The 11,248-nt window shown below is 54.1% G+C and overlaps 1 protein-coding gene across 1 annotated transcript; it reads left to right on the top strand.

Moving 5' to 3' along the window:
• The first annotated feature begins 1,891 nt into the window (after positions 1-1,891).
• POMGNT1 (protein O-linked mannose N-acetylglucosaminyltransferase 1 (beta 1,2-)) lies at positions 1,892-10,718 on the top strand. The gene is made up of 22 exons (XM_068963772.1): positions 1,892-1,986; positions 2,462-2,632; positions 3,239-3,353; positions 3,480-3,598; positions 4,089-4,154; positions 4,245-4,358; positions 5,089-5,206; positions 5,406-5,504; positions 5,643-5,770; positions 6,112-6,182; positions 6,411-6,486; positions 6,681-6,764; positions 6,854-6,895; positions 7,103-7,161; positions 7,511-7,583; positions 7,666-7,794; positions 7,877-8,002; positions 8,955-9,019; positions 9,194-9,238; positions 9,471-9,606; positions 9,850-9,959; positions 10,059-10,718. The coding sequence occupies exons 2-22, from the start codon at positions 2,513-2,515 to the stop codon at positions 10,144-10,146; spliced, it is 1,983 nt and encodes a 660-aa protein (XP_068819873.1). The 5' UTR covers positions 1,892-1,986; positions 2,462-2,512; the 3' UTR covers positions 10,147-10,718.
• Positions 10,719-11,248: the final 530 nt, after the last annotated feature.

Genomic DNA, 11,248 nt, shown 5'->3' on the forward strand with positions numbered 1-11,248 from the left:
TGGACAAGACTTGATAACTAGTAACATTTGTTTATCTATACTGTCATTCAATAAGTATTTGTTCAGAAAGCAAATGATTTCAAAAAATATTATGGAGAATCTCCTATGTTCTAGCCATGGTATGTGGTACAAAAAATATAATGGTGAGCAAATAGACCTGGCCTGATTGCTGGAAAGAGACAGGGAATTGAGGGTGACTCCCAGCTGTTTGACCTGATGCTATTCACCAAGGAAGGGAACCCAAGAAGACTGGGGTTGAGGAGAGATAGTTTTTGCAGGAGTCATGTTGAACTGGAGGGGCCTACGAGAATGTTCACACAGTAGTTGAACACGGGTCTGCCTGGAGCTCAGGAGAAAGTCTGCAGGAATGAGTTTAGAAATCTTGATGGTCAGAGAGCTCATGAGAGTGGATGAGATCATCTATGAAGAGTGAGTTTGAGGAGAGAAGAGGGTAAAGGGGGAACCCCAAGGGACACCTTTTTAAAATATGTTGGGATTTATTCTGTTCTAACACATACTTGGGCTTCCCTGGTAGCTCAGATGGTAAAGCGTCTGCCTACAATGCGGGAGACCTGGGTTCGATCCGTGGGTTGAGAAGATCCCCTGGAGAAGGAAATGGCAACCCACTCCAGGACTCTTGCCTGGAAAATCCCATGGACTGAGGAGCCTGGTAGGCTACAGTCCATGGGGTCGCCAAGAATCGGACACGACTGAGCAAATTCACTTCACTTCACTTCACTTTAACACATACTTACTTATTAGAAGTCACTGATTGCCTCAACTACTAAGACAAGCCCTGTTAACATTTTGGGGATACCATCTCACCATTTTACGAAGCAGATGGAATATGGAGAGCTCAAAAAAAAAAAAAATCTAATCTATCTTCTGGCTTCCTCTGTGTCCTTATAATCCACAGTCCACAGGACAGTAAAATTTTCTCCTGAATTGGATCATATTTCTCCCTGCCTAAAACTGTGCCATGGGCATCCACTCACTTCAAATAAGCATCACCATCCCCTAGAAACTTTTTAGAAATGCAGTATTTTGCTTTGCCCTCCAGACTCCTAAATCAAAAACTCTAAGAATAGGGCACAGCAATGTTTTAATAACCCCTCCAAGTGATTCTAATGCAAGCTGAAGTTTGAGAACCACTGTGTTAAGCTAAATGCTTCACACCTGCTGAACTTTATTAAGCGTTATTATTATCAGTATAGTGAGGGGTTAAGAGGAATCTGGAACCAGACTGCCTGGGTTTGAATTCTAGCTCTACCACCTTCGTAATATTGCGGTTCATTATCTTTGTCTCTATGATTGGGATAGTAATAGTTCCTACCTCTTGGAGTTGTTGTGGAATTAGATGAGTTAATATAGTGCGGTGCTTACTTAGAACAGTGACTGCCATGCAGTAAGCATCATGTAACGGCATCCTCATTTCACAGAGAAGGGAACCTATGCTGAGATGTGAAATGACCTGCCCAAGTTCTAGGAGAGTGGTATAACCAGGTTTTAATTCCCCGTAGTCTTCAATGGCCTCGCATATACTAGACCTAGGTGCAGCCTCGCCCAAGCAAAGGGAGGTGGGTGTCTATGTTCCAGGCCTGTCGCCCTTCTGACCCTGGCGCGCATCGCGGTCTAGTCCAAGGCTCTAGGACTCCGACCCGAATCGGGTTTGCCATCGCGCGGTTTCTGGGGGCCGGGAAGTGGCTCTCCACCAGCCGCCCACCCGGCCAGCCGGCTGCAAAGCAGCCGAGGGACCCAGCACTAGCAGGACTCGCGGGCAGCAGACACTGGCCGCCGCCCTAAGCGCCGCCCGCCGCCCTCTCACCCCGCGGCGGCGGCGGCGGCGGCGGCGGCGGAAGCGGGGAGGCGGGCCGGCCGGGCCGGGGCGGGGCCGCGAGCGGCATGGAGGAGGCGGAGGCCGCGGTGCTCCGGGCCGAGCTGTGCGGGCCCGAGTGGGGCTCGAACGGGGCCCGCGCTCCTTGAGATGTGAGTGTCTCTGGACGGGGGTCCAGGAGGGGTGGCGTGGCCAGGGCGGATCCTCCGACTGGTCGGGCGGCCCCGAGCCCCGGGAGGAAGAAAGCAAGGCCAGATCGGAGGGAGCGAGGGCCGAAGCGGATAGAGAATGGTGATGTTGGGGGTTCGCTGCCCTTTGCTCACGCGATCACTAGGAAGGTCTGGGGCTTCGTTCTTTTAGGGATTGATGAGCCTGAGAGCCAATGATTTGGCCTCCACCCCTGGGACCGTGAGCTGTCCTGTCAGTTTCCCCAGCCCCAAGGGAGTTTCCAGATATTCCGACCCCTTTGAAGGTTTCCCTTCCAGAGTAGTTGAGCTACTTTCCCTGGGTCACAGAGCATGGATGCCCGCAGGGAATAATTACTGGGAGGTCCTCCCTCATCTCCCCGAGAAAACATCAGACTCTGGGAAGAACACCTTACCCCATGTGACCCTCTGGTCTCCTCAGATTGCTGCAGGCATGGGTTGGCCAGGACAGTGGTGACCCCCCCCATACGACATGGACGACTGGAAGCCCAGCCCCCTCATCAAGCCCTTTGGGGCGCGAAAAAAGCGGAGCTGGTATCTTACCTGGAAGTATAAACTGACCAACCAGCGGGCCCTGCGGAGGTTCTGTCAGGTATAGAGCTGTCCCCAAACTCCCAGGGGCTCCCTCTCAGCTTTGCCCCAGCCTAGACCATGGGAACGGGACCTACCTTGGTTGGCCCCACCCCAGAAAGAGGGAGCAGCTTCCTAGAGGGGAAACCTCTTTGTCTCCCGTCCCTTCCAGGTAGTGGTTTGGGCCCAGAGTTCTGGAATCAGAACCCAAGTACAACCTCCTAGGCTTCTGACAAAGCTGAAGTTGGATCAGGAAGGCTTTGCCCAAGGCATACACCTGTCAGACAGGCAGGGCTAGCACCCAGGTCTTCCAATTCCCCGTGTGGTTCTCTGGGACTGGCTCCATCTCTAGGAACTAATTGTGGAGGGGACCAAGAAACTCAAGGCCTCCAATGGAAGAATACAGGAGTTCTGGGTAGGGAACGCCCTGATGGAAGGGGGGCTCTCTGAAGGAGGTGGTCATGAAACTGGACCCTGATCTGGGGGAGTAGAACTGGTCTTACAGAGAGAAGACAGGCAAACCCAGGTTCTCTCTGTGTCATCGCTTCAGCCAGAGCCCTCATTTCAGGAAGACCCTCAGTGATCTGGAGGGGGTACCCCTGTTTATCATCCCCACCCCTCCCCTCAGACAGGAGCTGTGCTTTTCCTACTGGTGACCGTCATTGTCAACATCAAGTTGATCCTGGACACACGACGAGCTATCAGCGAGGCCAGTGAAGACCTGGAGCCAGAACAAGACTATGGTAGGGCCAGACTGAGGCTGGGGTTGGTGGTGGAGGGAGGTCCCCTGGGATCCTAAGGCTGAAATGGCAGGCAGATCCCAGATTTTGCTGAAGGGACCATCTCCAAGACCTGTCACACCCCTCCAGATGAGGCCCTGGGCCGACTGGAGCCTCCACGGCGCAGAGGCAGTGGTCCCCGACGTGTCCTGGATGTGGAGGTATACTCAAGCCGCAGCAAAGTGTATGTGGCAGTGGACGGCACCACGGTGAGTGGGCTGGTGCCTAGTGTAAAGTATGTGAAATATATCATATGTAGCGGGTATTATCAAAAGTGATAATATTAGTAGGCAGTTACTTTATTGATTTATTTATTTTGTAACTACTTCCTGCTCCCTTCTTTGATCTTGGCCTTGGCCTGGACACTGGAAATCCAGAGGTAACCAGACCTGGCCTCTACTTTGAGGGGTTCAGTCAGATAAACTGTGATAGCTCCAGCATGGGGCAGATAGTCAAGGGCTCTAAACGTCATGACAGCGGGGGCAGATTGTAGAAAGATGGGACCTCCTTTCATGCAAGAACTATGGAGACTTCCTGAAGACGTGGCCTTCAAGCTGGGTCTGAAGAGAACTATGTGACCAGAGGCAGAGGAAGGAGGGGAGATTTTGTTTCATGCAGCTGTTTCTGTAAGTGCCCATAAGACAGAGAGACCTCAAATGCCAGAATGAAGAGTTTGTCCTTGTCTCCACTACTCTGCAGGTGCTGGAGGATGAGGCCCAGGAGCAGGGCCGGGGCATCCATGTCATCGTCCTCAACCAGGCCACGGTGAGGTTCTAAGGGTAGGGAACCTAGAGGGCCGTAGCTAAGCCCTCCTTGCTGGTGACACTAACTCACAAGAGCTGTGTCTCTTGCCAGGGCCATGTGATGGCAAAGCGAGTGTTTGACACCTATTCACCTCATGAGGATGAGGCCATGGTGCTATTCCTCAACATGGTGGCACCTGGCCGAGTGCTCATCTGCACTGTCAAGGTCAGTGACTCGGCCTTGGCCCCATTCCCAATGCCCCTAATTCAACTCTGCTTGTGGCCCTGGGTTCGTGCCCCTAATATGGCAGAGTGGCAAAAGCCTCTGGAGGAAGGTGACCAGGTTCCAATCCCAGCCTTGTCAGTGGAGAACACGACAGAGTCCCTACCCTTATGGAGTTTATACCCACAGGACAAGATCAACAGGAAGCAGCCAGATAAATCTATAATGTCAGGAAACGATAACTTACATGGTGAAGAAAATTAAGCAAGGGAGACAGGGTAAAAGGGAAGGCCTCTGTAAGGAAATGACCTGTGCACAGAAAGCTGGAAGAAGTAAGAAGTGAGCCCTATGAATGTCTGGAGAAAGAGCGTTCTAGATGGAAAGGCAAGCACAAAGACCCCTAATTGGAAAGGTGCTTGGCATGCTTGCGGAACAAGGCTGCCAGTGGAGCTGGAGCAGGATGGGGGAGGGGAGGAGAAGGGTAGAGGGGGAGGGCAGGGAGGTGGCAGGGGACAGAGGTGGGTACTGTGTGGGACCATGGTAACGACTGATTAGCCTGGTGACCTTGGGTGAGTTTCAGAATCTAAGCCTTCAGTTTTCTGGGATGTGATAATTCAATGAGCTGATTTAAGTAAAAGATTTGACATGGTGCTTGACCTGCAGTTAGTATTCCCGGAGGCCAGGTCTCTCGGAGCTGTGCCAGTCGGGTTGATCACCTTCTCTGGTCCCCTAGGACGAGGGCTCCTTCCACCTCAAGGACACCGCCAAGGCTCTGCTGAGAAGCCTAGGCAGCCAGGCTGGCCCTGCCCTGGGCTGGAGGGACACCTGGGCCTTCGTGGGACGAAAAGGAGGTGCCGGCACCATAGGCATCCACCCTGTAGTATTCAGGGCCTGGGAGGAGCAAAACTCCAGGAGATGGGGTGGGATAGGGGTCCGATCAGAGCTGGTGGTGGTGGGCTGGATGAAGCTGGGCCAGGAGACGGGAAGAAGATCCGGCACTAGAGCTTGAATCTAGGGCCCCCATTGCCCCTCATTTCTGCCCCCTGCCAGGTCCTGTGCTCGGGGAGAAACATTCTAAGTCACCTGCCCTCTCCTCCTGGGGAGATCCAGTTCTGCTGAAGACAGATGTGCCGCTGAGCTCAGCTGAAGGTGGGGTCAGTGGGAGCTGGGCTCCAGGGCAGTGCCTGGGCTGGGGGTGGGCATTTGGGTTCTCTTTACAGGGTGTTCTCCAGACCACACTGGCCTCATTCTCCCATCCTGTTGACCTCATCTTTCCCTCCACCTCAGAGGCAGAGTGCCACTGGGCAGACACAGAGCTGAACCGTCGCCGCCGCCGCTTCTGCAGCAAAGTGGAGGGCTATGGGAGCGTGTGTAGCTGCAAGGACCCCACACCCATCGAGTTCAGCCCAGACCCAGTGAGTGGGGCTTTAGGCAGTGAGGCCCGGACTCTTCCCCAACTAGGCAAGAGGCCCAAGGAAAGGTCCGGGTTGAGCTTTTCCTGCCCCAGCCTGGGAGGGAACCAGGAGCTGATTTATACTGGGCTCTGAAAGATGGGGGATCCTGGTTGGGGGAAAGGAGCAGACCGTGTGAACAAAGGCCTAGAGATGGAGTTGAGCTGAGTGTGTGGAGGGGCCAAGACAGGGAAGCCCTCTGCCTTTTCCCTTGAGTCCCCCTCTCCCTCAAGACTCTTCCCCAGGTGGGGAATCCCAGTCTGAAGGGAAAACAAGGCAAGAGCTGAACACTCTTTCTCCCTCAGCTCCCAGACAACAAGGTCCTCAATGTGCCTGTGGCTGTCATTGCAGGGAACCGGCCCAATTACCTGTACAGGTGAGCCTGGGAGTGGGCTGTATCTAGCACCGAACAGGAGGTTGCTAGTGGTGGGAACCCTAGGCTCATGTATCTGCAGGAAGAATGCTTGAGGTGGGTGGAAAGGCAACAGATTCTGGGTCCATTCACCTGTGTGGGTGAACATGGGGAGTTGGGGCCCATCTGTAAGTATAGAGGAGTCCTGATTTGGGGGGACAAAGAGGTCTAATCCATCCCTGGGCTCCCCAGGATGCTGCGCTCTCTACTCTCAGCCCAGGGGGTGTCTCCCCAGATGATAACAGTTTTCATCGATGGCTACTATGAGGTGAGTGGGGCTTGGGGGCTTTGGGCAGAGCAGAGTGCAGGGTTGCAGGTACTGAGTAGCAATGATCACAGAGGCCTGGCAGGGGAGACAGCACAAGCAAGGGCTGTGAAACATGCAGGGCTTGACGAGACAGACCTGCAGAGGTGGGCTGGGGCTGGAGTTGAGGTGGCTCACATGATGGCCGTGCCCCTTAGGAGCCGATGGATGTGGTGGCGCTGTTTGGTCTGAGGGGCATCCAGCACACTCCCATCAGCATCAAGAACGCCCGTGTGTCTCAGGTACCACCTGGGCAAGGATGGAAGGGGTGGACATCTGGCCCCACTGTCCACCCCAAAGCTCATGTGCCCTATTCCTACTCCCCACCCAGCACTACAAGGCCAGCCTCACTGCCACTTTCAACCTGTTTCCGGTGAGTAGTAAGGACAAAACTCTTGGACCTAGAGGGGGAACGTGAGCATAAGTCTGGTCTTACCATATAGCAAGCCCTTCCTCTCTCCGGGCCTCATCCTCCTGATATGAAGAACGGGGGTACTGTGGCCTGAGAAGGGGATGGAGGTGGGAGAGACATGGGATGAGAAAGCCCCCTAGGGCTCATGTTGTCCCCCACCTGCTTTAGGAAGCCAAGTTTGCTGTGGTTCTGGAAGAGGACCTGGACATTGCTGTGGATTTTTTCAGGTGAGAGGAGTGCTCCTCCCTGCAGCTCCAAGCTGCATGGGGCCTCTTTATTTGACTGGGTCTCCAGGGAAGAAGCGCCCCACGCCCCCTCCAGTGGGGGCTCTTAGAAAGCTTTCTGGAGGAAGCAGTCTCTAAAGTGGGGGGGAATGCCTGAGCAAAGGTAGGCTGGCCGGTGTTGGGGCAGGAGGAGAGAGCAGAAAGGATAAATGGAAACGGAAGGGATGAATGGGGTTTGAGGGGAAGGTGGAAGGAGGCATGACTCCTAAGTCCCATCTTCAGCTCTTCCAGCATCACTGTGTGACTGGGTTTGTCCTTGCCCCTCTCTGAACCCCTGGACCCTGCCTCTCAGTTTCCTGAGCCAATCCATCCACCTGCTGGAGGAGGACGACAGCTTGTACTGTATCTCTGCCTGGAATGACCAGGTAGGCTCAGCAGCCAGGGGTCAGCTGAGGGATGGGTAGAGGCCCCAAGCTAACCCCTCCTCTCGTGGCTGCCTGTCCACAGGGCTATGAGCACACAGCGGAGGACCCAGCGCTGCTGTACCGTGTGGAGACCATGCCTGGGCTGGGCTGGGTGCTCAGGAAGTCCTTGTACAAGGAAGAACTTGAGCCCAAGTGGCCCACACCAGAGAAGGTGCCCTGGCAGGGGAGGGTGGGTAGGCTTGGAACCCCCTGCCAGCTCGCCCTCTTAACCCCCGTGTCTCCCACGCTACCAGCTCTGGGACTGGGATATGTGGATGCGGATGCCAGAGCAGCGCCGAGGCCGAGAGTGCATCATCCCCGACGTGTCCCGATCCTACCACTTCGGCATCGTTGGCCTCAACATGAATGGCTACTTCCATGTGAGTGGGAGGCAGGGGTGCTGAGGTGGGGGGTACAGTGTGGTAGATGGGGCAAGAACGTGGGCTCAGCTCTGCCACTCACTAGCCAGGTAGCCTTGGGAAATTGTTAGTAACTGCCTTTTGCATTAGTTTCTTTATTTGAGAAAGGAGGATAAAAATACCACCTACCTCATAGGGTTGTGAGGCTTAAAGAAGTTAGTATGTGTAATATGCTTTGGACTGTAAACATTATATAAGGGTCAGCTGGTATTATTTTTATTATTGCTATTCTTAGCACTAGACTGTGGGTGTGGGGAGGGGATTTCTGCTGCCACGCACTCATCCAGCCCTGCAAATTGTGCTCTCTCCTATTCTTATAAATGTTGAGGCTGAAGCCTCAGCCTGAAGTGAACAGGGAGGGCCCCAGTCCCCACCACTTCATGGCTGTGTCCAAAAGGCCACTCCCCAGTTATAGCCAGGGAGACCTTGAGAAAACCTAGTGTGAAGGAATGGACAGCTTCCACTTTGGAACCTCCTAGAAGCCAGGAGGGCCTTCAGAGGCTGGTTACTATAAGACCCCCACTCATCTCTGAGAGGAACAGGGAGTGACCTCATTTCCCTCACCCTCAGCTCCTTAGTCATCAAGTTCCCTCCCTCCCAGTCCAACCTGTCGCTTTGCGGGCCTCGTTCCCAGCTTCTGTGGCCCTACAACAACAGCAGGTCCAGGGAGAACCGCTGGAGACAAGGACTAGCTCAGGGGCCAGCAGCATGAGATGCCAGTGTGAACTCTGCAATGGTGGAGCCAGATTAAAGCTAGTAGCATACTGCCAAGAGGATGGGAAAGATGAGGAAATTAGAGGCTTTTATAGGTCTAGGACTTCATCTGTGGGTCCTGTGGATATGTGGTGGGTCTGCAGGCAGGTGTAGGCCAGCCAGGGTATGGCCCTGCTTTTTACCTTCACGTCCATTCCAGGAGGCCTACTTCAAGAAGCACAAGTTCAACACGGTTCCCGGTGTCCAGCTTAGGAACGTGGACAGGTAGAGGCTGCGGACAGCACAGGGGAGGCCTAGGAGTCTCGATAACCAGGCCCTTTCCCTGGGGCTTGTGTATTTACCCCAGCCCTGTTGCCCCAACCCCCACATGGTCCCTTGAGGGGCTACCCCTCCCCTGGACTGATGCCCCGCCCCGACTCGGTTATTCCTCTCCTTCAGTCTGAAGAAGGACGCTTATGAAGTGGAAGTTCACAGGCTGCTCAGGTACGGCTGAGGGCAGTGAGGGATGTGTCAGGGAGTGAGGAGATGTCACATAATGGGAGTCTTGGCCCCAGAGTTTGTGGAGTCCAATGCAAAATGAAAACCAGGGTCCCTTGTTCAAAAATTATTAAGAAGTTCAAGATAGCCACAGTAGAGCATTAAAAGCACAGGGCCTGTGTGACACAGTCACGAGGTGGGCCTTGTCTTGGCCTTTCTCCCCCGCCCCCTGCTGCAGCGAAGCGGAGGTTCTGGACCACAGCAAGAACCCTTGTGAAGACTCTTTCCTGCCAGACACAGAGGGCCACACCTACGTGGCCTTTATCCGGATGGAGAAGGACGATGACTTCACCACCTGGACTCAGCTTGCCAAGGTGCTCCAACACCAACCTCCCCCAGGAATACCCCTCCCCAAGATACAGGGAGCCTTTCTGGACTCTTCTACTTCAGAACCTTCTCTTCATACTCTCAGAGCCTCTCTTCTAACCTCCTTCACAAATCCATAGTCTTGAAGATGCTGTCTTGCAAATTGAGGAGGCTGCTGAGGGGGGTGGCGCTGGGCCCTCGCCACAGCTCTCTGACCTATGCCTTTGCCGGCCCCCCTCCCCCACCCCCAGTGCCTCCGAATCTGGGACCTGGATGTGCGTGGCAACCACCGGGGCCTGTGGAGACTGTTTCGGAAGAAGAACCACTTCCTGGTGGTGGGGGTCCCAGCCTCCCCATACTCGTGAGTGACCCTATCCTGTCCTGGGAAATGGAAGACTCATAGAATTAGGGGATGTAGCTAATGACCGCTTCCCTGTCCATATTCCTATTCTCTTCTCAGGATGAAGAAGCCACCATCAATCACCCCAATTTTCTTGGAGTCACCCCCAAAGGAGGAGGGAGGCCCAGGAGCTGCAGAACAGACATGAGACCTTCTCCAGGAACCTGTAGGGCTGGGTACTGTGTACCCCCAGGCAGGCTAGCCCTTTTACCCAATCCTGTAGGATTTTGTAGACACTGGCAGGGGCTGGGTCTGGTTTGTTTTTAACATGAGACTTAATTACTAACTCCCAGGGGAGGGTTCCTCTGCTCCAACACCCCTGTTCCTGAGTTGGAGGTCTATTTATTTACTTCCTTGTCGGGAAAGGGCAGGAGAGTACCTGGGAATCACCGGGATCCCTGGGCAGCCCATCCTGCCCTTTGCATACTCCCTCCTCCCAGGCCTGACTCAGAATCTAACATATTTATTGACTGTCCTGAGGGCCTTGGAAACAGCTGAAGCCTGGAGGGCCTTGATTCTTTTTTTTTTTTTTTTGGACTGGGGTGCTGCCCTGAGGGTGGGGCAGGCTCTTACTCAGGAAACTGCTGTGCCCAACCCATGGACAGGCCCACCTGGGGCCCACCTGCTGATGCAGACTCACTCAGAGACCCTCAGACACTGAACCAGGCCTCTTCTCAGCCTCCTCTTTGTCCAGATTTCCAAAGCTGGATAAGGTGGTCATTGATTAAAAAAGGAGAAAAGCTCTGGGGATGTGTCTTGTGACTGTGTGTGTATGAGAGAGAGACACACACACACGGATGGGTGGGAGAGAGAATGGTCATGATAGATGGTGAGTTTTCTTTACTATCTTCCACAGGTTTATTTTCCACTAGGGCTTCCCTGTAGCTCAGTTGGTAAAGAGTCCACCTGCAAAGTGGGAGACCTGGGTTCGGTCCCTCGGTTGGGAAGAACCCCTGGAGAAGGGAAAGGCTACCTACTCCAGTATTCTGGCCTGGAGAATTCCAGGGACTGTATAGTCCATGGGGTCACAAAGAGTCAGACACATCTGAGCGACCTTGACTAGTGCCATTTGGCCACCAGGGGATGCCCGAGTCTCAAACTCCAAGATTTTTACCTAAGGTCCACCCTAGAACAACTGAGCCTGACCTTTAGCCCCTACTTGGGCCTGAGTTCAGAGCAGCCCTCCCACACCCCGTTCCCACTGTTCAATTAACCATGCTACTATTCCTGCCTAGTTCGTCTGGGCCAGA

The sequence above is a fragment of the Capricornis sumatraensis genome, chromosome 2, assembly GCF_032405125.1.
Source record: "Capricornis sumatraensis isolate serow.1 chromosome 2, serow.2, whole genome shotgun sequence".
In the NCBI taxonomy this organism is placed as follows: domain Eukaryota; kingdom Metazoa; phylum Chordata; class Mammalia; order Artiodactyla; family Bovidae; genus Capricornis; species Capricornis sumatraensis.

What these genes read in the sequence shown, in the direction of transcription:
- POMGNT1 (XM_068963772.1), top strand. Translation starts at nt 2,513, where the DNA reads ATGGACGACTGGAAGCCCAGCCCCCTCATCAAGCCCTTTGGGGCGCGA. An exon ending in TCATCGATGGCTACTATGAG is followed by an intron (nt 6,487 to 6,680) that starts GTGAGTGGGGCT and finishes CGTGCCCCTTAG; the next exon opens with GAGCCGATGGATGTGGTGGC. An exon ending in CAGCTTAGGAACGTGGACAG is followed by an intron (nt 9,020 to 9,193) that starts GTAGAGGCTGCG and finishes CCTCTCCTTCAG; the next exon opens with TCTGAAGAAGGACGCTTATG.